We start from the raw sequence: 27,614 nt of genomic DNA, 5'->3' as shown, positions 1-27,614 counted from the left end.
CGAGTAACAAATGTATGTTGGTAATATAAGTTAAATTCAACTGTAAATAAATTTTTCCATATATCTCGATACCAGATTCATCTAGGGAGTTCACATTTTGCGGGCTTTTTTCGTTTCGAGTAACAAATGTATGTTGATAATATACGTTAAATTGAACTGTAAATAAATTTGTTTGATATATCTCGATCTTTGGTTCATCTAGCGATTTCATATTTTGTGGACATTCTTCTTTTCAATTAATTAATATATATTCCCTTTTTTTTGTAGTTTCTGATGAAATATAAAAAATGTATTTTCTTGCTTACAGATAAAATTTAATTGTTTAAGATTAACTCACTTAAATAGCACAGTTAACAAATATATCTTATAATCAAGCCGTGATTAATTTGCCGAATGTTCATTCACATTAGTGGCGGTATTGTGATTAGATATGCGTTACGTTTGGATATAAAGTAAACAAACGCAAACTAAAATTTTGTATGGTAGCAGGATCCCCCACTACAAGCCAAGAAAAAGAAAGATTACTATGTATCAAATCGAAACTGAGTAAAATTTGGTTTTTATTGAATTCACCGTTGACAGTCATTAGTAGAATCAGTTTTTGTTGCCGCAAACCTACATTCTTTCGTTCAGTAAAAAAAAAATCTATTTCAAGGAACGACTCGTTTACGATTCTTCCTTTACTGCTTCACAACTGTCATTTTAATGTGTAGGTTATTTATCAAGATTTGGTGATTTATTTGTTTTTTAAAAATGTTTATTAATTTATGAATATAAATTCAAACTTAGAATTGACCTTTTTAATTCAGTTTAGAAACGTAGTTATGATACAGGCTGCAGTTGTGTATGTTTTTCGAAGTTTATTATAAACTATAGTTTGATTTTAAGCAGTTCGAAAATTTAATTGCAATATTTGATGAATTCTAATTACTAGTAAACTATCAGGTCATTATTTAGTACCACTAATTTTACATCGTATTATAACGTTTCTTTTTAATAATAAGGATATAATTTTTGCATTCTTAACCCTATAACTAGTAGTTGTTATTTATGTGGTGGACTCAAATATATTTTACATAATTTTTAACTTACAAAAAAACACTACTTATTGAGATGAGTCTACCTTTGTATTTTTTGTTAGGTGTATTCATCTAAATAATTTGAAAAATAATTTTTGAATAGTTCCATCATTTTGCATGAAATATAAGAAATGAAAACTTGCAAATTCTTACATCAAATAGTTTTATTTTGAAATGTTTGTAGAAAATTAATTTGAAATGTAGAATAATATCACCTTAAGGTAATGGAGCTGTTACAGTGTTTTTAACAAATGGAAAGTAACACTGAAATTAATAATCAAGGCCAAAGAATCGCAACTTTCTATGCCTTATGAAAGTTGGATGGTGGCTTGGATTACATTGCCATGACAATTTTTATGAAACTTGATTTATAAGTTGTTTTACATTCATAATAGAATAATGTAAGTGCATTAATGTAATGTACTTATTAATTTATTGAAAGTAAATACACAGTGATTGTATATAAAGCAAACATATTTTAGCGTGTTGATACTAGAATAATGATTCTAATTTTATGTTCTGAACTGGTTTGCTACACATGGTGGAAATTAGCATACAGCCATAAGCATTGTTTTAATGACTAAAGGTACTCTCAATGGCATGTACTTAGTAAATAACCTTGTTAATGTTATCCGAACATCTATGGTGTTTTATAATTCCTGTGATTGGCATAAGTTAGTTATTTCTGATTAGTAAAATATTATTTTTAGTATCCTTAAGATTAAAAATTAGTGAAATTTAATAATTTTATTATAATTTATTGAATGTAACTAAGATTAACTCTCTAAATGTTGGCAGTAAAAATAATTTACATCCTTTGTATGCAGCTAGCATTAACTTCTCTGTAATAACACAATAATACTTTAACTGTTCAGTTATCACTTATTAAAAGATTATTAACAAATAAAAATTTATATATTTTTTCTGAACTATTTTATAGATATTTCAACTTTTTTTTATGAACTTCTTGTTTATACGGCATTTATCTGATTGTTGAAAAATAGGTAGTTTTCCTGTTGAAAACTCTATTGAGCTTTCAGTAAAATATTTTTTTTAAATTATATTTCATTTTTAATGTTTATTACAATAGTTTTGAATTACTTAGAGATATAACACTATTATAATATACTAGTATTTATGAACTAATATCTATAATAAATGTTAAATGATTACTCATTAATTTAACAATGTTATGTAATTAACTGGAAACCAAATTTGGAAGGCCTAATTTAGTCAGTAAGGTAGGTAAATTATATATTTTTGTAATTTTGTTTGAACTGATAGTCATTAGTTACCATTACATAATAAAGTTCTTGATAAACTCTTCACTGTTCACATTTTAAATATTTCACATATAAAACAAAGTAGTCAATCGGATTTTGATGGAAAATGAACAGTCTCTTTATTAATTTTAACAAATGGTTATTTATATTTATGTATTTTATAAATATAATTTAACCAAACTTAACCTACGCTCGCTTCGCTCGCTAACCTTGACTAATTAACACCGTAATTTTTTGAGTATGTATTTAATAAATTCAGTAATTATTGCAATTATTTATTATTTAAATAATCAAAACACTCCTGTTAATTAGTCAAGGTTAGCGAGCGAAGCGAGTGTAGGTTAAGTTATATTTAAAAAAAAGAAAATATAAATAACCATTTATTAAAATTAATAAAGACACTGTTTTGAATCTATGTTAAACTCTATATTGGCCCATTTTCCACCGAAACCCAATTGACTACTTTGTATTTAAATAAAACTGTAGCTGCGGTGGCGTTAATACGTACGTACCTTTTTTCCTTATATGGTGCATCAAAAAAAATCTCATGTGTATCTTTATGGTTATTATGTTTTTGAAATTAATTTCCATTCATTAATCTGTGTGAAAATTATCTTAATTTTGGGATTTCTTTCAAGTGTATACAATTCTGGTGGTTATTTGTTCCTAAAAATAAAGTTAAATGATTTTTAAAAAACCATTGTGTATTTTTAAATGTCTCATGACTAAATATTAATAAGCTTGCATTATGGTGACTAACAATAATGCTTTATAGTATGTAGGTCATATTTACTGTAAAGGTTTGTGGTCTGTAAATCGAGCCACTAAAGAACTAAAGCAAGATTCCCCTTAATATTCCTCCAGAATCCATTCTAAGTCCCTTTAATTTTAGCCTTATTTGCTACTGAGTGTCAGCTTTAGAAAGGGCTACTTTTCTATGAATGCTTACTAATTAATAAACGTTAAATTCTGGCAAATTGCTTTTGGTTGATGCAAATAGAAAGTGTTAAAGAAGAAATTTGGCTGTTAAGTTTTATTATGAACCCAGCTTATGTGGCTTTTAAATTCACTAAATTTAAGTTTCAAACTATTCTTGGTCCTTTTATGTTAACATAGTTTAAGAAAAATGTACGTCTAATGCTGAACATATTTATACCCGACTGTTATCATTTTCATTATCGTCTTAACTTGTGTTCTGATCATATTTTACTGTGTGAGGCACTTTGTATATTGTCAACCCATTTTAAAATAGCAAAAAACTGGATTATTTATTAAACTTTGAATCCTTTAAAGAGAATACCGTGAACCTTGTTTATTAAGCTTAACATTACAATTAACTGTAAATTTTTCATACATTGAGGTACATAATTATGAGAGAAACTATTAACCAAAGGTGCATAAATGTTTCCCAAAACGGAAAAAGACCTTTAATTTTACTTTCACTTTAATTCAGTTGTAATTTAATTTTTTAAAGTGAATTTAAACCACCATAGGAGGTTTTTTAGAGGTATTATTTGTAGGGCTGAACATTCTTTGCATTTTGCCGGGATTAAGATGGCGATATGTAAAAGTATATCAAGAAACAGATAATGTTCTCAATTGAAGATGTAAAAGTGTATCACGAAGCAGATAACGTTCTCAATTGAAGAAGAAAAATCAGTTAACTCCAATTTTTCATTAGGAAGCCTAGTATGGTGTGCTATTTGTTCTTAAGGATTGTAATATAATCTTTGAGTGTGTTCAAATCAGGTGGTCATTTGTTTATAATTATGGCACTTATAATATTTATGAATGAAAATTTTACTATGTGCTTTTTACTGATTTAAATTTCTTGTGAATGTTAATATTTATAAAATATATTCAGTTGCACCAGTCACTTCAATAAAATGGTCTCTTTGTAACTGCAATAAAACAATAAAAAAAAAAATTCTTGTGGAAAAAGATTACATTATAGTGTAGTGATGTGTATTTTACGATTGATTTCTGTATTTTGGTAAACTTGTTTTAGTCAGAATTGACTGCAGTTAACTACGACTTTTTTCAAATACACTACTATCAGAAAGAACAATATAACTTACGATATAAGCTGCAAGTGAGGCATAACAATTAATTGATCACCCTAATTTATTAAACTAATTCTGAAAAACCTGTTGAATTAGTGTAGTATTTTCTATTTCACGAGCTGTTATATTAGTGCATTAGTGTTTCTAACTACATAGAACTAAATGCCATTTTATTTGTGGCATTGAATATTATACTTATTGAAATTATGTAAATACAAATTGTTTAGATATGAATTCCATCATTTTCACCCAGGTTTCCACAAATCTTAAAATGGGGTTATTCTTTATTGAAATTAAAAAAAATAACAAACAAATTATCATAATTATGTGTGCTGTACATATTATTTTCTTTTTAAGTTCTGGAACCATGTTCAGATTATTATTATTATTATAGGAGAAAGGAAAAAAGTTAGTATTTCTAAATAAAACAATAAAATGAGTATATTTGTTTAGTGATTAATAATGGTCAAATTTTTATTGAGGTTATACATTGACTTTTTTTAATATTAGGTAAATGTCTTTGTAAAAAAAAAAAGTCCACTTGAAAGTGTCCACTTAAAATTAAGTTATATATTTTTTTTTCTATGTAAAATATTTCATACTAAAACAATGTTCCAAGTCACCATTGACTTTTACAATTATACACAAAATAAATTTTTAATTTCATTTTTCAGATTAAAAAATCTGGTAAAATCAACTTAGAAGAAAATTATCCATATTAGTTAAAACATAACGTAAGTATGTGTTATGATGATATTGTTAAAGGAATTGTTGATAACGATGTTGATAGCATTGTTGAATTGTTGGAAAGGAATACAAATGAAATGAAGAGGATAATGACAAATTTTAAATTATATTACTTATTTTATAAAACAAAAAGTAAAGAAATGTTGATAGCTTTATTAGATTATTTTGACATTAAAAATATATTTGATATCACCCTCATTTTAACTTCAATTATTAATGTTGCTATTATGCATGGTTCAGATATCGAAATGATACGACGATTAGTTGATAGAGGTGGAATTATTGATGATACAGATGTAAGACATGTATCACCATTATTACAATCTATAAAGAGTAAAAGAAGTGTAAATTTTATACAAGAAATTTTAAAAATGGGTGCAGATGTCAATGAATTATGTGATAAGCGTGGAAATACAATATTACATATAGCTGTGAGTAATTTTTGTAGCGGTGATGATATTGAAATTATTAAATTGTTGATAGACTCAGGTGCAGATATCAATGCTGAAAATTTTTGTAGGGAGAAACCTTTAATGAAATTAACATTGAATACACATGAAGATTTGTGGCTAGAACTTATAAAGAGAAGACCAATTATTCGTGATGATATAGCAAAGAATTCTTTGAAAGACGCATTCTTAACTACTGTAGTATCTAAAACAAGTAGAATTAAACAGTTTATAGATGTACTAATTTATAATGGATTCATGACAAATACACTGAATAAAGTGTGTAATCGTTTTCTATATTTAGCACTGAAAAATAATTGTAGTGTTGATTGTATTATAGAAATCATTGATAAAGGTGCAAATGTTAATGAACTGAAATACCTTAACGAAGGTGAAAATGATTATACTACTTCACCACTATTAATAGCACTGCAACTTCATAGAGGTAAGGAAATTATATTGACGCTTCTTGATAAAGGTGCAGATGTTAATGCAATTGATGAACGTGGAATGACACCATTAGTGTGTGCAATAAATAACTATTACAAGGTAGAAATAATTGATAAATTGATCGATTTCGGAGCAGATGTAAATAAATGTGATTTTCTTAGAGTTACCCCTTTAATGTACGCAATTAAAAACAATGATGATGAGGTTACTGGTAGATTGATTAAAGCAGAAGCCGACGTAAATTCAGTGGACGTGTTTGGCAGAACGAGCTTATGTTACGCTGTTGTTTATTTTAATGACCAAGATTTAATTGATTTACTTATTACAAAAGGAGCCAATTTCAGTCAAATAAATGATTGTCACGATAGGTTTTGGTTTAATATAGAAGTTGTGAAGAAACACAATGATAAATTTTTTGCTGAACTTATTCCTAGTAGGAACGATATAAATGTAAAGGATGAATTTGGTCAGACATTTTTAATGTATGCAATAGAATTAAATATAAATAAAAATTTTATATTTAATATCATATGTAATGGGGCCGACATTAATGCAATTGATAATAGAGGATATACGCCTCTAATTTACGCTATAAAGTACGAGTGTGATGTGGATGTCATTATTAAACTCATTGAACATGGAGCTGATGTCAACGTAATTGATAATAATGGATTAACACCTATAAAGCATGCTGTTCATTCTAGTATGTTTAAAGAAATAATACAAATACTTATTGATAATGGTGTGAATATAAACACTCATGACGAAAATAATGATACACTTTTATTATACATATTGAAACATGTTAAAAGTAATAATAAAAAAGAACATGTTGATTTTGTGATTCAAAAAGGTGCCGATGTTAATATTTGTGATAATAAAGGTTTAACACCATTAATGTATGCTATATTATATGGTGCAGAAAATAAACAAGTTGAAATTGCAGTTGCATTAATTGAGAACGGCGCCTATATAGATGCTAGTGATGTAGAAGGTTATACAGCGTTAAACTATGCACTTTCATTTAAAAATTACATTAATAATGATAAGTTTTTATGTTTGTTATTAGATTATGGAGCAACTGTTGAAAAATGTATGATAAATCTCAATGAAGGTAAAATGCCTTTAATTTATGTTATAAATCATAGTACAGATGTGCAAATTTTAATTGAATTTTTACATAGTAAAGAAGATATTAATGAAGTTGATGGATGTGATATCTCATTTTTATATTATTTATATGGTCATCATGCAGAACTTGCACTTTTGTTGTTCTCTGACCATACTGAAGCTTTTATGAAAGACTCGGAACTCGTTCAAAGATGTTTTCTCATTGCTCCAGATGTTTATATTAAAAGATTATTATTCTATTGCGGTATAAATATAAATTATTCTGACCATCACTTTCGAACACCATTGAATTATGCTTTAATCGGAAGTAGAAATGTTAAATTGATCAAAGCAATTTTAGAAAACGGTGGTAATGCGAAATTATGTGATCGTAATTCGAATACACCTCTTCATTTCACTTTTTCCGCAGAAGCTATCAATTTGTTAATTGTGTTTGGTAATGCTGATGTTACTGCTAGAAATAATTACGGTGAAATAACATGTTACGAAATGTTGTATAATAGTGGCTGTTATAATCGGTCTGTTAAGATGTGTATAAAACATTTATTTTTAGTACATCCTGAGGAATTAGATATGTATAGTTCAGTAAAAACGTTTCATACTGTTTTTCTTAAAGAGTGTAATATTGAATTAAATAAAATGAAATCTACAAATATAGTTGATAATTTAACATTCTTTAAATTTTGTTGTAAATTATCCGAGTTTGAAATGAATTTAATTTCACAATCTGATAATTTCTGTGTTTACAATGATGAGCAAATTAAACAACTATTTCCAGTTTATTGTGATATAATTATTATGAAAATAAAGAAATGCAAGATTGATTTAAGTAAAAGACAGTTAATAAAAGCTTTAGAGAGATTAATTATAACAAATAGAGTTGTTAAATCGTATGACCCTAAGAAATATAAAGCCAATTTGAATAATTGTTGTAGTGTTGAACATTCAGATCAGTTTTGTAAATGTGTTTTTCTTAATTATGATATTATGTATTTTATTTCTAAATATTTATGTGATAGACATGTTGTTAATTTATTGCTTGCTTCACTGTAGTTTTGATATGAAACATTTAAAGTTTTGTTACGGGTATATTAAAATTGAGGTATTGCACTGTAGATTTTTTTTTTTACTTTTCATAATGAGGATAGGCCAATTTCATAGAATCTAAATTTTAGTAAACCTGTTATATTTAATTGTTATATTTAGTATAACTTTACATCGTAAAATCATTTTTTATTTTACATATGTAGTAATGTCACATGCAATATATAACTCGAAGTATATTATGTTATATTTTAGCCTGCCGGGTTAGTCTAGTGATTAAACTTGTCATCACAAAATCAGCTAGTTTTTGAAGTCAAGAGTTCTAAGTCCTTGTAAAGGCAGTTGCTTTTATATGGAATTGAATGTTAGATCATGGATACTGGTGTTCTTTGATGGTTTCAATTAACCATACATCTCAGGAATGGTCGGCCTTAATCTGTCAAGACTACACATTTACACTTACATGTCAGACTGTACACAGATACCTTGGCATCTCTGCAGTGTACTGTTGACATTATTATTGTGTTGTTACTCTGTAACCTGGTATAAATAATTAAATAGAATATAGTTTTACAAAATTGATACCGTAACAAATTAAATATTATTACTTAGTCAAAATGTTTGTATCACAATAACAATTTTTTTTTTGTCTTCAGTCATTTGACTGGTTTGATGCAGCTCTCCAAGATTCCCTATCTAGTACTAGTCGTTTCATTTTGGTATACCCCCTACATCCTACATCCCTAACAGTTTGTTAAAACAAACTGTTAACATATTCCAAACGTGGCCTGCCTATACAATTTTTTCCTTCTACCTGTCCTTCCAATATAAAAGCGACTATTCCAGGATGCCTTATTATGTGGCCTATAAGTTTGTCTTTTCTTTTAGGTATATTTTTCCAAATGCTTCTTTCTTCATCTATTTGCCGCAACACCTCTTCATTTGTCACTTTATCCACCATCTGATTTTTAACATTCTCCTATAGCACCACATTTCAAAAGCTTCTAATCTTTTCTTCTCAGATACTCCGATTGTCCAAGTTTCACTTCCATATAAAGCGACACTCCAAACATATACTTTCAAAAATTTTTTCCTGACATTTAAATTAATTTTCTGACTGAAGGCTCGTTTCGCTTGTGCTATTCGGCATTTTATTCGCTCCTGCTTCGTCCATCTTTAGTAATTCTACTTCCCAAATAACAAAATTCTTCTACCTCCATAATCTTTTCTCCTCCTATTTTCACATTCAGTGGTCCATCTTTGTTATTTCTACTACATTTCATTACTTTCATTTTGTTCTTGTTTATTTTCATGCTGTAGTTCTTGCATAGGACTTCATCAATGTCATTCATTGTTTCTTCTAAATCCTTTTTACTCTCGGCTAGAATTACTATATCATCAGCAAATCGTAGCATTTTATCTTTTCACCTTGTACTGTTACACCGAATCTAAATTGTTCTTTAACATCATTAACGGCTAGTTCTATGTTAAGATTAAAAAGTAACGGGGATTGGGAACATCCTTGTCGGACTCCCTTTCTCATTACGGCTTCTTTCTTATGTTCTTCAATTATTACTGTTGCTGTTTGGTTCCTGTACATGTTACCAATAACAATAACGATAAGTAAACTTCTTTAGTTGTTAATTGGTAAATATTACAGTTAGAGAGTAAACAAAAAAGTATTTCTTAATGAGTATAAATTTATTTATATTTTATCTTTTAACTAATCACATTTTTTTAAGGTATTTAATTTTTATAAACTGCAACATTTGTTTTCCATCATGAAGTTAGTAGTCAGCTGCTAACAAAACTTCTTAAAAAATACGTTAACTGTTATTTCACATTTAATGAGTTTTTTTTTATATTCAGCGAATATAATTTTCATGAAGTCATTCCCATCAAAGATTGTTCATTAAAGTTTAATAGCTTTAATTAACAGATATCTAGTTATAGATATTAATAAATATCTTTAGTGCAGAGTTCAAAAGTAAATATTCTTAACCAGATAATAAAACAATTCGACCAAATTGCTGAAGTATTGAGTATCAGGTATAAAATGGTTCGAGAGCATTAAAGTGGCTGAATGTTTATTACTACCTCAGAAGATCATATTCTGTGAATGTATGATACATATTATTATTTTATACTAGAAATTAGTTTTTAAGGTAAAATACAGAAAATGTGACCTTAAATTTTGTAATAAAGTATGTTTTACTGTAATAAAATAATGTTAGTAGAATGTATTTTTATAACTGCCTGTAAAAAATTAACTAACAAGTTTTCAAAACTAATTTATTAATAAAGAATTTTTTTTTAAAAATATTGTGCATATTAATTGTTTACTACCTAGTCAGGGGTCGCCTTACCATCTATACTGGGACTCTGACGTATTCATTATTTCATGGTTGTAATATTAAATATTTTATAAGTAGATTGGATATATTCCTTCTGGCCTAACCTTGACTTTTGACCCCGAAAATTTATAATTAAATTTTCATTTATTGAAGATCATTGACCCTGAAATGTAAACAAAGCGGGTATTACACCCAAAATTACACAAGATTGAAACTTACTGCTCTACGACGGCTGATAAATTGCAACACGCATCGGTACCGATTACGATATCTTTCGTCAGCCGAGATGTCCACGTATACATTTACCAGCAGAGACTGGAGGAACTTTCAATTAACTACATGGCGGAGATTGGCTTTCAATTAACCACACATCTCAGAAATGGTCGAACTGAGAATGTACAAGACTACACTTCATTTATACTCATAATATCATCCTCTGAAGTATTATCTAAACGGTAGTTACCGGAGGCTAAACAGGAAAAAGAAAGTCTGTTCTATAGGCAAAAACAACTTATGAACAATGTCATTACTGTCGAAAAAACAAATAAGCATGGTTTTGATTTGATTCATGATGCTGCATCATGACAATGATGCACAGATTCTGGTAACACAGATAAACAGGCCATTTTGAGTAAATTAAATAGATCTAGAATAGACGCTCGAGGAATATCATAAGCAACCATATTTCAGTTCTTGGCAATTCCATTTACAAAAGACAATCAACATCTCCAGTAAGTATGAATTATAAAACATTATTGCTACAACAACCTCCAGGTATGTTTGCCCAAAAAAAAATTAAGGTTGTTGCTACAGTGATTAATGAGTGTAAATATTTAATTTAAAAAAAAAGTAATAAATAATATTCATAGATACTTAGGAAACGTTTTTTTATGGACCAGAATACAAAAAAGAATAAAACAATCTATGATTTTTTTTTTGTAAATATTGACCTGTTGACCCAATTGATTTACAATTGTTTAAGTGACATACGTTTTTATATTTTAGAAATAAAAAAAGGCAAGAACTGCAAAAAGATGTGAAAAACAGTTAACAAAATATTTGAAGTATTTAAAATTGTGTATACTGAAAAGTATTATTAAGTTTGTTAGTTCCATAAAAAGGATTAGTTAAGAGCATTTCATAGGGGTCTTGGTAGTTTGATGCAGCAAGAATTTTATTTGGTAGTGTACTGACTTAAGTGGTTTTTGGTAAACCACTGTTGGTCTTTCCACCAATAATACATTTCTTCTTGCTTGTATTCTTAGTTCTGTAATAATGTTTGTGAGTGAGGTGACCTGATCAGATAACAACTGAACAAGCTATTTCAATTCACTACAAGATCCGCACTCTTGATTACTAGCATTTATAGGGATATGCTTTGATGTAGTGGCTACAAAAGAGACGTCTACCAGGTTCTTTCTGGGTGTTTAGCATCTATTTATACTGTTTTTGTGCGACGAGAAAAAATAGCTTCTCTGCTCTGTACAAGTTTTAGGAATTGCTTTCTGTTCATTAAAAGTTGGGCAATCTCGTGAGCAAGGTGAATGTGATCCCCCACGGTTCACATATTTCTTCTTCCTGGTATTCACAATCGTTGTGGCCTTCTTTTGCACATCGAACAGATATTGCAGTATTTGAGCAAGAAGTTGTGTGTGGCCATAACTCTGACAATGAGAACATCGGCAAGGGTTGGGAATGAATGATCATACTCAAATAGACATGTATAACCTACACTTATTTTCTCCAGTGGTACGATAAGTTTAAACATTTCAGTATAAGAAAAGGAGTAGGTTTTTCCATTCCAATCTGATGTTTCATAATTCATTTTACCTCCACAATACCTTGGGGCGAAGTTCATCGGTAAACTCACTAACATCAGTCTTCAGAAGGTCCCAACAAAATATTACTCCTCGGCTGGTATTCAAGGATTTGAGGCATACTGCATTTCTGTTGATATCACCCATGTTGGTGGGAAGAAAGAGTGATCGTCTCTGTTCGTCGCTAAATGTCTCAACCAGTAACGGTCCGTTTCTTCATTTCCTGACATTTTTTGATGAACCACTTAAGGCTGTCATCACTTTATTTATCAGGAAAGGAGAGAGCCTCCTTCCTGATCGTTTTGAAGAACAACAAATATTATATTTTTGTACTGCAGATGGAAAGTGTTACCAGTTAAACTGTTCTCTTCAATAAAGTTCTTATCCTCATCATCCACTGCTGAATGAGGTCTTTTCACATGACTTCAGGTGGTGGTTTATTCAGATGAACCACCAGCCATCATAGTGTTTTTTTTTTCAGAAAGTTTTAAGGTTTAAAATTTACAATTCAAATAATATTTAAATTTAGTATTATATCTTGCTGGCATCATAGCTCTAGTCTCTAGAGCCACGCTGCAAGAAGGAAAGTATGGTAATCGGTCTAAAAATGGGGTTGGTTTTTTTGCATTTCTCTATGTTTAAAGACCCAGGGACCTCAAAAACAAAAACAAGGGAATACATACTTACATATGATGTGTCTAAAAGTCTTTGGAGTGGATAAACTGATTTTGATAAAATTAGCCACACAGACTCATCCACCGGGTTGGTTTAGTGGTGAACGCGTCTTCCCAAATCAGCTGATTTGGAAGTCGAGAGTTCCAGCGTTCAAGTCCTAGTAAAGCCAGATATTTTTACATGGATTTGAATACTAGATCGTGGATACCAGTGTTCTTTGGTGGTTGGGTTTCAATTAACCACACATCTCAGGAATGGTCTAACTGAGAATGTACAAGACTGCACTTCATTTACACTCATACATATCATCTTCTGAAGAATTATTTTAACGGTTGTTACCAGAGGCTAAAACAGGAAAACGAGAGCCACACAGACTCATGTATATTGACCATATATTGTAATAATAATATTAAAATACAGTTTCATTAAAAAATCAATTTTAGGTAACATTTTATGGTTGTAGATTTTTCAATGGAATTTTTTTAGTTTCTTCCATTTAACATAATAAATGTTAAAACAATCAAAAAATGTTCTTGAGAGGTGATTTTGGTGGTGGGGAACAAAAAAAGTAATAAATATTGACTTTTAAAATTTTTATTGTTTATCCACTAAATAAGAATAAATAACCAGTGCAGGAAAGCATAAGAACACTGTTGCCACATTTTGTTTTATTACTTTATTATTTTCATTGATTTTGAGATAATAATAATTTTTTTTCCATCAGTGTGTATAAGTTTTCTTATAGAGTTAAGCAAATGAAAAATAAAATGTAAACTTAATTAATAGAAATATTTTTTTTTGTTGTAAGTATGTTTGAAGATTTTACTTAATTATCAATACCACATTACTTGCAGTTAATCGATAACATTTCTTCATTTTTTCTATCCTGTCTCACACTAAATCAACAATAAAAATAAAAAATCAAATTCATTTAAAAAAGAAAACACACAGCAAAAGAAATTGCAGTTGCAAATTTATAACGTTTACTTAGTCTAAATCATGTAGGTATTTTTGATAGGATAATTGGAACAGGTAAATGTTTCAATTAACATGCAATAAGTTAAATTAAATTAGGTTAATTTGGGCCAAGTTTTGTCTTGGCCTAGACCAAAGTGGTCATTGTTTTGTTGCATTATGGCCGGCCACATGAGGAGGGACTGCAAACAGGAATCTCACTCTGTCATTTAAGTTGCACAGACATGCTCCCGGAGGTTGAGGATATAAGGTGGTCCCACCTGCACCAGCGCCATGAATATGTGAACAGCTGCACTGTAGTGTCTGCGAGGTACAGCCTCATCCGGGAGGGGTGGAAGGTGCCAACGTCTCATCTTTGATGATCGGGTGGGGACTCTCTTACAGTGCTATTGAGGGAAAGTAAGATCATAGTCCCGGTAGGGGATCCCTTTGGGGTTCCTCGTTAGAAGCCAGGTGTTAAGACTGGTGCCCCAGTGAGGGGAACCCTTTGGGATCCCCTCATTTAAGGTATGACAACCAAGAAAGATCAAGTCCCAGCTGCCTGGGCAGGGCCTTGTGCCCTATCGAGATAGTTTGAGACCATGGCACCCTTTGGAACTGAGCTTATACTTAGTTGCGCTCCAAGTGGCAGGGAAATCGACAGAGAAAAAAATTAGGTTAATTTTCAGATATTTACAAATATCAACAGCAGTGACTGATTTTAATTTTGATTTAAATGTTGATTTTATTTTTTTTTTTTAATTTTAAGAAAGTAAGACTGAAATATGTAAAAAAAAGAAATTTTTTATAAAATATGTATAAGAGTAAGGTAACTAGAATAAATAAAAAAGTACTGCCAGGGATTTAGAAGAGCTAGCAGGGATGCTGTCGCTACCATGCACTCAGCTTCAGAATACAATCCAAAATTTGTATTCAATAACATCAGGGATTCTAATCATATTGGTAATGCAGTTGTCATCTGAATTACTTGGAAAGTTTCTATTTGTTTAGAGGTTGGTAGTCTGATTGGAAATACTTTCCAAATGCTTCACTAAGTTGTTTAGCATTCAAAATTACTCAACTGAATCTTAATTGAGCAAACTATATTAGAATTCTTTAAAAAGGACATATTTGAATAAATTTGCATAAAATTTTAATCTCTTTTACTATTCTTCTAGTACTACACCTTAAACTTGTAGTAAACCTCTAACTTTTCTCTTTACAAGAGAAAACTCATCATAATATGCAATCGATCTGATTCTTTGAAAATACTTACACGATTTTTCTTATCTTTAAAGATTTCTTATGAGCTCTCTGGAAAAGTGGGGCCTGACCTTATCCCTATTTATTACTTATCTTTGTAGTTAAAATATTTGAAAAGGTTTTGGCAGCTTCTCGAATATAAGGAAGTATAAACTCCATTGTATTTTGTCTCTAAAAGCATTGTACAGACCTCAGTAGTTACCTCCAAAGTAATTGTAAAAATGTTTATTGGCACTAGCTGTTATGGCCTGTAAACTGAAATGAACTGCAAGGGCATCATGAGAAGCAGCTACATAAAAAAATTTGGTTAATTTCTATGCCCATGCTTTCTCCCACATTGAATAAATTAGGTGAAGTATTACGCTACATGGTAAATAAAAATTATATTGACCCGAGCAATTACTATCCATAAACTCAAAAAGTACTTCAGCCTTCTTTCATGCATTATATTGAATAATCGACTTAAGGGAATGATGATTCCTCTCACTACTAGGGGTATCATAAATAATGCTTTTCTTTTAGGTTTGACAAGATAAAAGTTATTCATACCACTAGCCTCAACAGCTTTCAACACTAATTTGTTTATTCAAATTAGGTTTCTTATAATTGTGGGACTTAACTATCTTCCATTTGTTGACAATTTCTTCCCTGCTGGGAGATGTTTCATTGTGTTCATGATCGATTGACAAGAAAGATCATTCCCTTCTTGATGATTAAGTTCTTTTCTCTCTATAATTGACATCCTTGTTTTTGCAGCACAAATGTACAACATTAATATGCTTACAGAATTCGGCTTCAACTGAACCTGGTTATACAGAAAAGCAACTTTCTTTTTCAGTACACCATTTTCTGCCTTGTTCTTTAATTAATGTAGATGATTCACTAATCTGCAACCAACATCATATGACTTATTTATTTTTCCTTCGAGTTAAACATACGCCCAAAACATTTAGGCATCATGTCATCACAAATACATTTTGTTTTAATAGTAATATCATTTTTTTTAAACTTAATAGAGTTATCCATTTACATACATTTTGATACTAACTTGTTGTCCAGCATTGGAAATTGCAAAAGTGATCGCTGTTGTGTACACAAGAGCAGTCATCTCATACAAATGTTCTCATCCAATTAAAAAGTAGGAAATTAAATTCCTCATCAATGATACAAAGGCATTCGAAGTGGAATAATGCTGTTCACAAGTCTTGTATGGTGTATGCTTCTGCTTCCTAAAAAATCCTTCATTACATTTGTAACACTTAACGCTAGACAAAGTCACCTTATAGAAACTAACTAACCTTACCTAAAATAAAATTAAAAACTTCTTCTGCCATTAATTGGCATATCTGTTCTGAATATAAAAATAATAACTTATCAATGAAACCTCAACTTTTCATATAATTTAAATTTTAGTATATACAGAAAAGAAATCACTTCCCTGATATATGTCAGACTGAAAAAAAGGTTTCACCACACGATCTACTTAACAAGACAAATTGTTAATGAAAAGAACACCAACAAGAAAGATGAAAATATTCAAAGAGGTATTATTTTTGTCTTAACTCATTTGACTGGTTTAATGAAGCTTTTCAACATTCCCTATCTATTGCCAGTCATTTCATTTCGATATACTCCCCACAATCTACATCCCTAACAGTTTGTTTTAATATTCCAAGCATTGCCTAACTGCATGGTTTTTCCCACTTACCTGTACCTCCAATATCAAATCATCTCTTCCAGGATGCCTTAATATGTGGCCTGTAAGTCTGTCTCTTATTTTAACTAAATTTTTCCAAATGCTTCTTTCATCATTTTGCTACAACACCTCTTCATTTGTCACTTTATCCACCCATCTGATTTTTGACATTCTCCTGAAGCACCACATTTCAAAAGCTTCTAATCTTTTCTTCTTAAGTACTCTGATCGTCCAAGTTTCACTTCCATATAAAGTTATGCTTCAAACATATACTTTAAAAAATCTTTTCTTGACATTTAAATAAATTTTTGATGTAAACAAAGTATATTTCTGACTGAAGGCTCATTTCGTCTGTGCTATTCGGCATTTTATATCGTTCCTGCTTCATCCATCTAGTAATTCTACTTCCCAAATAACAAAATTCTTCTACCTCCATAATTTTTTCTCTTCCTACTTTTACATTCAATGGTCCATTTACATTATTTCTGCTACATTTCATTACTTTCATTTTTTGTTTATTTTCATCCAGTAGTTCTTGCGTAGGACTTTAACCATGCTGTTCATTGTTTCTTCTAAATCTTTTTTACTCTTAGAATACTATATCAGCAAATCATAGCATCTTTATCTTTTTACCTTGTACTATTATTCCGGATTTAAATTTTCTTTAACATCATTAACTGCTAGTTCTATGTAAAGATTAAAAAGTAAAGAGGACAGGGAACATCCTTTCGGACTCCCTTTTTTATTATGGCTTCTTTCTTATGTTCTTCATTTATTAATGTTGCTGTTTGGTTTCTGAAATGTTAGTAATCGTTTTTCTATCTCTGTACTTGAACCGTAATTTTTTTAAATGCTGAACTTTTTATTCCAGTCTACGTTATCGAATGCCTTTTCTAGGTCTATATATGCCAAGTATGTTGGTTTGTTTTTCTTTAATCTGCCTTCTACTATTAATCTGAGGCCTAAAATTACTTCCCTTGTCCCTATACTTTTCCTGAAACCAAATTGGTCTTCTCCTAACACTTCTTCCACTCTCCTCTCAATTCTTCTGTACAGAATTCTAGTTAAGATTTTTGATGCAAGACCAATTAATCAGTTAATTAGTCAGTTAATGGTTAATGGGTGATATTCCACCCACCTATCGACCTTTCCTTTCGTGTTATAAATCGGTCTACCATCTTTGTTTAACACATTATTAGATTTTAATTTATGTACCACAAAATCTTCCTTTACTTTCCTGTATGCTCTATTATTATTACTATTTTACAAATGATGATCTCTTCCACTTCTGAACACTTTTCTTTAATCCACTCTTCTTTTGCTAGTTTGCACTTTGTGTTTATAGTATTTCTTAATTTCCGATAGTTCCTTTTACTTTCTTCATCACTAGCATTCTTATATTTTCTGTGTTCTTCCATCATCTGTAATATATTCTCTGATACCCAAGGGCTTCTACCAGTTCTCTTTGTTCTGCCTAAGTTTGCTTGTGCTGATTTAAGAATTTCCTTTTTAACATTCTCCCATTCTTCTTCTATATTCTCTACCTACATCCGTAACTACTGGAAGAGGTGTTGCCCTCTTTCAGTAATCATTCCTTAGCCTGGCTCCCAATGTTTTAGGTATTATGTAACATGTATGTATGTATTCTATTCTGAATGAGAATATGATGAATAGTTTTAAGTATTATGTAAAAAAAATAATTTACGTTGTTTGTTGTATATCTTATGATTAGCTGTATTTGTACATATATCATGTACAATTTGTATCATTTGATGTTTGTATTGTGTTTTGTACTGATAATTTAATGATCTCATGTAAGAATCTGTATTGTGGTCTCAACTTATGATCTGTACTTGTAGTATGATATGATGTATGACTGTGTGTGTGTGTGTGTGGGTGATCTCCCCCTATCTGATTGAATGTGTGATTGAATATTAGCTATGCCAGGGAGGGTGGATAGCCAGAAGTGGAGGTTTAGTCGGTAGTACGCAGGTACATATACGCTTTTCCTAAAACCTAGCAGGACCTATTAGCAATCCCAATACTGCTTCAGCATCTGTGAAATGGATTCCCCACCTCCACAAAAAAAGAAAAGAAAAAAAGCCTGGCTCCAACAGATACCTCTCCAATGTGGTTGCACCTTCGGTCCAGCTACTCTGTATAACACCTTTACCATCGACAATGTCTCATAATTCATAGAGGGAGTAAAAAGGTATAAGGGAAAAAATAGTAAAATCCTGTGAAACATTGGTCCTTTTACCCATACTCTAGAAAAATCCATTAAACTAATCTCAATGACAAAAACCAGACCACAATAATGCACCCCAGATCAGTGGACAAGTCTATTACTCGACAAATCAGCGAGATAGGACAGGCAGATTAATAGATGTTAATTGGCCTAATAAGCTGAAGATGTTCAGTTTAAACTATTAAAAATACAGCTGGAAACTATAGACTAAGAATACAGCTGAAAACAATAAACCTAGCTACTTTACAATAAGATATATTATAATTTTTTCTCATACAAATTTCAGAGAACAATTCACAAAAAATAGTCTGTGCTTGTGTCAGAAGCTAAGCAGTGATCAATACTAGTAATATTAATAAAGGTAAATAATAAAGATTGAAAGAAAAATGCTTTGTACCTGTTATATATTTCTATAACTTTAGTACAGTCACATCCTTTTGCACCTGGATTATCTATATACCAGTAATAATAAAAATGAAAAAATATTTCATCACGAGTTTGCTTATTTTTAATAATTTCATCTATACATTTATTTGGCTGAAAATTATTCATCATTAATACTTCTGTATAATATACAAATATATCTTTATTCTTTACAAATTTCAATAACAAGTCAACATTCTGTATCAATTTCAGAAGTAAGGTTGCATTATGCATATCCCAGCACCTTTTTTGCAAGAGGTCAATTACATCAAAGCAGACCTTCCAAGAATGTAAAATCTGTCGACACATATCTGCATACTAAAAGAAAATAACATATATAAAATAATAATAAGAGATCCATACAACATAAATATAAATTAAATTTACAGTTATCGAATTAATACGGGAAAAATGATAACGCTGTTCAAAACACGATTTTAGTACACTGTAACCAATTTTACATAAGCTTTTTATTGGCAATTAAATATGTACAATTCATTTACTCTGAACAATGAATAAATTTTTTGAATGTTTGTAACCTATTTGAAGGAGAGAAAGCCCAAATGTAACTAACTCCTCTATATCCCATTTTATTCTGGCTGGTACCTTGTAACAGCTGCTAATAGTTGATAATGAAAATTTTTTGTATCTTGTGAAAAATGCCATGACTGATTGTACCCTCTGACCCTGAACTTCCAGGTGAAAGATAGAGTCGCTATAATCTGCTATGAAGATTGGCGCAAAAGAAGTTAATAAAAGATTTCCTGATGTAACTGAGTACATGTTTACACTAAAATTATTATTAATATTCATGATAAATTGGAAATAAATAATAATACCAAAGAAGAGATATTTTGGTGATATGTGTTGTGTACAAACATTTGGAGTAAATTGAATGTTAAAATTGTTGCTAAATAGTTAATTATTTAAATTTTTAACCAAAAATTATTTTAGTTTAATAATTTTTCATTAGTGGCGGAAATTAAATCCAGTTGAAAATGTCATTAATTTTAATCTGATTAAAATTGATCTGTCAACTGATTTTGAAAAAATCAAAATAATGTATAATTTTGGTTGCAAATACGACGAATGGCTAAATATTCTAGCGAATAAAACATATTTTGACAAAAGTAACGATTACAAAGTCAAAAGATTGAAAAATATATGAAGCCACCATTTTTTGAAAATGTGAATGTGCTTACACAAGAACTGTCATTCGTAAGGGAAAGCTGGTGTACACTTGTGTACTAAATATTTTAATGATTCCTGGATTTGATCTTTGAGATATAAAATTTTCTTTGAGAATACAAAATGATATATGATATGCTACAATATAAACACATCTGAAAAAATGATAAAAAAAACAGGAAAATGCTTATGGCTGTACCAATGTCAAAACACACTAACGAATGAAGTAACGAAACAACCTTAAATTAAGATCTAGCTTCAGGGTGAATCGAATAATAAATACTGTAAATTTTTTAATTATAAGGAGAGGCATCATTTTCACCCATCCCATCTAAATTTAATTAAAACTTCTAAACCCTGACACATGTGACATTTAATGTTATGCCAATTGAATCTTAAGGTAATAAAGAAATCTTTACGTACTTATTTTAAGATGCTTGTAAAACCATCTATATTATATTCAGGGTACTTTATTTTTGGATACTCTCAAACATGATACATTTAAATTGTGACAACTAAACATTTTATAAATATTTTAATGTTTTTACTTCCTTGTACCAAGAAAAGGAAGTACTGTGTTCATGAAAAATTTCAGTTTTCAGATTTCAACGGAAATATTAATTTTGACCATCACTGATCCATTTTGACTAGTTTCGGCAATACGTATGTACATATGTATCTCACACAGCTCAAAAACGATTACCCGTAGATTGTTGAAATTTTGGATTTAGGACTGTTGTAACTATATTTATGCATCTTTCTTCTTGACTGCAATCGACTTAACCAAAAGTACCCAAAAAAGCTAAAATCCAATAAAAAAATAAAATTGGATTTTGGACTTTTTCTTATATGCAGCAGTAAGACTCCATTGAGAGATTTTCAACGATATATTATGAGGTACTTATTTTCACTGGTTCAAGAGCTATAGCCACATGAATTTTTATTAATAAAATATTTGTATCTTAAAAGAAAGCACATTGGTTCGAATCATACTTTCTTTTTTTAAGTTTTTTTAAATTTATATATATTGATTTATTAATAACTATTAATATCTTATAATATATATATATATGCAACTTAATAGGCATACAAAGAAGTCATGTAGTGTCCACATCATTTTTAGTGAAAAACATGGGTTTATAGTTACCATTATTATATCACCTTCACTTTCTCCAACTAATTTTAAATATTTGTCCATTGATTTTGAGCATGTTACGCTTAGAAAAGGGTTTCGTTGTGGTTTGCAACCAAATTTCCCACAAAACATATTACTGTATGACTTAATTAAATTGTTGTCTTTATAACCGTTATTTCTTTTATCAGTTTGCTGTATTCCATTTCTAAATTTTATACATAAGCTTTTAGACAGTATGCCAACAAACATTACAGTTATTATAAAACATATAAATAATTGCTGCAATAAAAATAAAACAATAAATAAATTATATACATTTTTCTTACATATTAAAAAAAAATTATTCCTTTTGATTAAATTAGCAGTTTAATAAATAAATGGCTATATTTTATGTTGCAGAATGATAAATGTCAGATGGTAAGAAGGTGTAACAAAAGAAGAAGTATTAAGGAGAATCAGAGAGAACAGAAAAATGTTAAACGTGATTAAGTATAGGAAAAGGAACCGGCCAGGACTTTGTACAAGTAGTTTTTATTAGTGGATAAAATAGGAAGAAGGCTTGGTGAACGAAAGGAAAGGAAGGTATTTCACATTATGGATGGGATTATGGAAACGAGAAAATATATGGAAACAAAGTAAGAGATTAGCAAAGGATAGGTGGAGAGGAACAGCCATGACAGGATCTGTCGTAATGGCAGAACACTATGAATGAATATTTGATGTCAAATCAAATATGTTAGAATGAGGGATTTGAATGCTTTACCTTCTGTACCTTCAAATTTGTTGGTTTCATCTTAATAAATTCAATTAAAACAAATTATTATTACAATGACGTAATTAAAGGAAATGTATAATTTTACAGACCTTATTTAATTAATTTTATCATTTATGATTAATTTTATTACGCATCATAAACCAAAAAATAGGATATCATTTAAATATACTTTTAATGACATTTTATGAGTCACGTTGATATTGAACTAACAGTTTCTTAATTAATTTATAAAAAAATGAGTTTTCCGCAAAACTCATTCGTAGAGTGATAGCGTCTTTCAACCTGAAATCCGAGGTTCATGACCTAGTCAGACATGACATTTTTCATATTAAAAATTTCCAATGAACTAAATGGTTATAGCAATCAATTCCCATAACCCCAGTAAAAAGGGATGATTTCTCAATTTACATCAATAATTAACAAATGAAGCGGTTTACAGAAACTAGTTTTAGAACCAATAAAATGGATTTTTGGGTACGTTTTAAAGGTTAACTAAAACCAGAAATCCACCTTCCTGATGCACTAACAGCAACAGACTTTTTTTGTAATTCATTGGTTTTATTACTGTTAAGTTTATTAAGGAAAGAGATAATACAAACTTCTTCAAAAAAAATTGATTCCGATCATTATAAAAATTTTATAGTTAGAAAAAAAAACAAAAACATTAGAAATTTTAAAAATGTCAGTTTTTATAACATTGTTTGAATAAATTTAGCGTTTTTTTTCTCTTTAACTTGCCTTTATTTTCCAACAGTGTGTAAGGTAGGTCAAGTTGTAGAATAGTTGCATCATAGTGTAATCATTCATAAACGCATACCACATAATCAATGTAATTTTGAAATTTCTAACCGTTAACTGTTGGATAATTCACTAATTATCAAGTAAGCAGACGATGACTAAGAAACTTAAGGCAAGTAAAAAATTATTACTCGTATTATATAAAGATATTTTTAATGATATTTAATTTTTTTTTGCTTGTAGTAAAATATTTTATCAACTTATTTTAAAATAAGAATACTACTAACTGTGATCATTTTTGAACACAAAAACTTTGAAGTATGCATAAAAAATGAAATTTCAAAGCCATTATGAAATTTTCAACTTGCACTAACCATTCTTTGTATGTAATTTATTCAAATTTGTTATTTTTTTCAAAAATTATTTTTGTTTAATAGAAACCATTTAGGTATAATATAATAAAATTAAGGTAATTACTCACAAAAGTAAGTATAATATTTTAAATGTATAAACAGATTATAAAATATTACACATCTGAATGGTCAGGTAATTTAGCTGTGGATTAATTTCTTTAAAAAAATAGCTGAATAATGAAATCAGATATATGAATACAAATTAAATTCAGAAATGGAAAATACAATTAACTATTATTAAAAATCAAAATTTATAAAAATCTTTTTTAAAAGTCTTGCTATGATACTCAGAATCTTAACAGAAAATAACGTACTTTTGAGTCTATTGATGTTAGCATTACATGTATAGGTGTGTCACCATTCATTAAAAAGACCTCTTGTGCCAATTCTGAAATTTTAATTAAATCATTGCTGTGAAAAAACAATATTTTTATATCGATATGCATTACTTCCTTAACAATAACAAGAATGTGTGGCAATCTCGTCAACAATGGTGCATCAGGATTTTTTGAAAATTTTTTTTCAAAATTTGTCAAGAGGGAGGGGATATCGTAATAACCAATTTTGAGAAAACTTTATTAAAACAAATTTGTTATGTACAATTCATATATAAAACCAACATTATTTTTTCAAAAAATCAATCCTCACCTCGTAAAATTGAAATGTATGTTTTTTGTTCTACTTTTTCCCTTTGGTTGAAATATTTATCAAAAACTTTTTAAAAGTTTATATTTACATATAAAGAAATGTCTACCACTGTTTTTTTTTTTTTTTTTTTTAATTTTTACTCCCCTAGACCTAAAATGCAAAAACTTTTTTTTAATTTAGTTTTTCTTATTTAACCTTTGTTAAAGGAGGTTTAGATTTTAAGAAAAATTTACTTATGTAAATTTGTCATGCTTAATTTATATACGAATATTACTAAACATATTTTTCTTAAAATTTATTCTCCAAGTCAAAAATACATATAATGCTTTTTGTAACTCTAATTGATATTATTTAATTAATTTTTATTATTAAAACACTCCAATAAAGGCAGTGCAAAGTATGATTTGACCAGAAAAGATGGGAAAATCATACTTTGCCCACTTTTTTGTAGTTAAGTGAGTTATCCAGATTTTAAGTCAAAGTTTTCACTAGAAAAATATTATAAATTGTATTTTTTCGTTATATTCTATATTTTAGCTAAGAAGACAACATTATCATGGTTTATAAACAATAATTAATCCTCAATTAAATAACTGAGTATATAAATAAAACTTAGTTGATAATGTAAAAAGTAAAACTCTAGATATGTCAAATCGCAATTTGACATATAATCTTCCTAATTTCGTAAAGGTATTTTATTAATAAATGAAGCTAACCGGGGAAATGAAAGGTTAAGTCGATAGGTGGGTGGAATATATTGAAGAGTTATATGGAGGAAATGAATTAGAAAATGATGTTATAGAGGAAGAAGAGGAAGTTGAAGAGGATGAAATGGGAGAAACAATACTGATATCTGAATTTAAGAGAGCATTAAAAGATTTAAATGGCAGAAAGGCTCCTGGAATAGACGGAATACCTGTAGAATTACTGCGCAGTGCAGCTGAGGAAGCGATTGATAGATTATACAAACTGGTGTGTAATATTTATGAAAAAGGGGAAGTTCCGTCAGGCTTAAAAAAAAGTGTTATAGTCATGATACCAAAAAAATCAGGAGCAGATAAATGTGAACAATACAGAACAATTAGTTTAAATAGTCATGCATCAAAAATCTTATCTAGTATTCTATACAGAAGAATTGAGAGGAGAGTGGAAGAAGTGTTAGGAGAAGTCCAATTTGGTTTCAGGAAAAGTATAGGGACAAGGGAAGCAATTTTAGGCCTCAGATTAATAGTGGAAGGAAGATTAAAGAAAAACAAACCAACATACTTGGCATTTATAGATCTAGAAAAGGCATTCGATAATGTAGACTGGAATAAAATGTTCAACATTTTAAAAAAATTAGGGTTCAAATACAGAAATAGAAGAACAATTGCTAACATTTACAGGAACCAAACAGCAACAGTAATAATTGAAGAACATAAGAAAGAAGCCGTAATAAGAAAGGGAATCCGACAAGGATGTTCCCTATCTCATTTTAATCTTTACATGGAACTAGCAGTTAATGATGTTAAAGAACAATTTAGATTCGGAGTAACAGTACAAGGTGAATAGATAAAGATGCTACGATTTGCTGATGATATAGTAATTCTAGCCGAGAGTAAAATAGGATTTAGAAGAAACAATGAACGGCATAGATGAAGTCCTATGCAAGAACTATCGCATGAAAATAAACAAGAACAAAACAAAAGTAATAAAATATAGTAGAAATAACAAAGATGGACCGCTGAATGTGAAAATAGGAGGAGAAAAGATTATAGAGGTAGACGAATTTTGTTATTTGGGAAGTAGAATTACTAAAGATGGACGAAGCAGGAGCGATATAAAATGCCGAATAGCACAAGCGAAACGAGCGTTCAGTCAGAAATATAATTTGTTTACATCAAAAATTAATTTAAAGGTCAGGAAAAGATTTCTGAAAGTATATGTTTGGAGTGTTGCTTTATATGGAAGTGAAACTTGGACGATCGGAGTATCCGAGAAGAAAAGATTAGAAGCTTTTGAAATGCGGTGCTATAGGAGAATGTTAAAAATCAGATGGGTGGATGAAGTGACAAATGAAGAGGTGTTACGGCAAATAGATGAAGAAAGAAGCATTTGGAAAAATATAGCTAAAATAAGAGACAGACTTATGGGCCACATACTAAGGCATCCTGGAGTAGTCGCTTTTATATTGGAAGGACAGGTAGAAGGAAAAAATTGTGTAGGCAGGCCATGTTTGGAATATGTAAAACAAATTGTTAGGGATGTAGGATGTAGAGGGTATGCTGAAATGAAAAGACTAGCACTAGATAGGGAATCTTACGAGAGCTGCATCAAACCAGTCAAATGACTGAAGAAAAAAAAAATACGGGGAAGAATTTATTTTCAGTTCTTTTAAGTATATCTGTTATAATTCTAAAATAATGTAACAGTTAATTTTAGCACAGTAACTAAAATAAATATTAAAATATTCATATTTAAACTATTTTGCAGAATTATAAGTAAAAAAAGGCCTAAGTCTCTTTTTATATGACAAAATGTAACCAAAAGGTCTTTTAAATAACTGCTGTAAAAATAAATTATTTGTAAAAATAATTAATAAACAATGTTACCTGTTTTTGCCACATATTACTTTTCTTGTTATAAAATCGTAAAATCTTATTTTATAAAATAATAGATTTTTGCATTAAATTAAAATTGCCAGTAATGGAATATATGATTTACCTATTGAATAAATATAATTTTCAATAATGAAATGTATGTTTTTTCACTTTTTTCTCACCTTATGAATAATCTTCTAACATTTATTACAATTTTGAATATTTTATTTAAATAAAATATGTATATTCGTGTAATATGATGAAACTAACAAGTAATAGTTTGTTTTTTTTCATAGCGTAACAAATGACATAAGCACTAATAAAACATGCAAACACACAAACAATTTATGTATAATTTGAAATTCGTTTTTTACTAATTAATTATTACAATGTATTACATGTAATTATTACAAAGAAATTTAACCAAAAAATTTGTAATACTTTCCTGCCATTAGTTATTTT

At 29.4% G+C, this 27,614-nt stretch overlaps 2 protein-coding genes across 7 annotated transcripts; one reads left to right on the top strand and one right to left on the bottom strand.

Annotated features, from left to right (window-relative positions):
- The first annotated feature begins 722 nt into the window (after window positions 1-722).
- On the top strand, window positions 723-22,828 carry LOC142333767 (uncharacterized). Of its 2 annotated transcripts, none has more exons than XR_012758681.1 (2): window positions 723-945; window positions 22,399-22,828. XR_012758681.1 is itself a non-coding variant. In XM_075381258.1 (2 exons), the coding sequence occupies exon 2, from the start codon at window positions 5,166-5,168 to the stop codon at window positions 8,253-8,255; it is 3,090 nt and encodes a 1,029-aa protein (XP_075237373.1). In that variant the 5' UTR covers window positions 723-945; window positions 5,100-5,165; the 3' UTR covers window positions 8,256-10,511. The 2 variants fall into 2 exon arrangements, 1 of the variants encoding a protein (XP_075237373.1); XM_075381258.1 differs by lacking the exon at window positions 22,399-22,828 and adding an exon at window positions 5,100-10,511.
- On the bottom strand, window positions 13,677-27,316 carry LOC142333772 (uncharacterized). Of its 5 annotated transcripts, none has more exons than XR_012758682.1 (6): window positions 27,165-27,316; window positions 24,240-24,313; window positions 22,012-22,278; window positions 19,651-19,994; window positions 16,344-16,538; window positions 13,677-13,988 (listed from the first exon to the last, which is right to left on the bottom strand). XR_012758682.1 is itself a non-coding variant. In XM_075381285.1 (5 exons), exons 2-5 carry the CDS (start codon window positions 24,288-24,290, stop codon window positions 13,937-13,939), a joined length of 714 nt encoding a protein of 237 aa, XP_075237400.1. In that variant the 5' UTR covers window positions 24,291-24,313; window positions 27,165-27,309; the 3' UTR covers window positions 13,677-13,936. The 5 variants fall into 5 exon arrangements, 1 of the variants encoding a protein (XP_075237400.1); XR_012758683.1 differs by having other exon boundaries at window positions 16,358-16,538; XR_012758685.1 differs by lacking the exon at window positions 24,240-24,313 and adding an exon at window positions 24,574-24,723 and having other exon boundaries at window positions 27,165-27,315.
- Window positions 27,317-27,614: the final 298 nt, after the last annotated feature.

Source organism: Lycorma delicatula, chromosome 13, assembly GCF_047948215.1.
Source record: "Lycorma delicatula isolate Av1 chromosome 13, ASM4794821v1, whole genome shotgun sequence".
NCBI classification, from domain to species: domain Eukaryota; kingdom Metazoa; phylum Arthropoda; class Insecta; order Hemiptera; family Fulgoridae; genus Lycorma; species Lycorma delicatula.
This window is presented reverse-complemented; position numbering and strand designations above follow the sequence as displayed.

Bases quoted from the DNA above. Each gene is read 5' to 3' on its own strand.
- LOC142333767 (XM_075381258.1), top strand. From the start codon at position 5,166: ATGTGTTATGATGATATTGTTAAAGGAATTGTTGATAACGATGTTGAT.
- LOC142333772 (XM_075381285.1), bottom strand. From the start codon at position 24,290: ATGAATGGTGACACACCTATACATGTAATGCTAACATCAATAGACTCA. The intron at 22,279-24,239 runs GTACGTTATTTT...TTTTTATTGCAG, and splicing joins TAACATCAATAGACTCAAAA to CAATTATTTATATGTTTTAT. The intron at 13,989-19,650 runs GTACAAAGCATT...TTGTTGATTTAG, and splicing joins GTTATAGAAATATATAACAG to TGTGAGACAGGATAGAAAAA.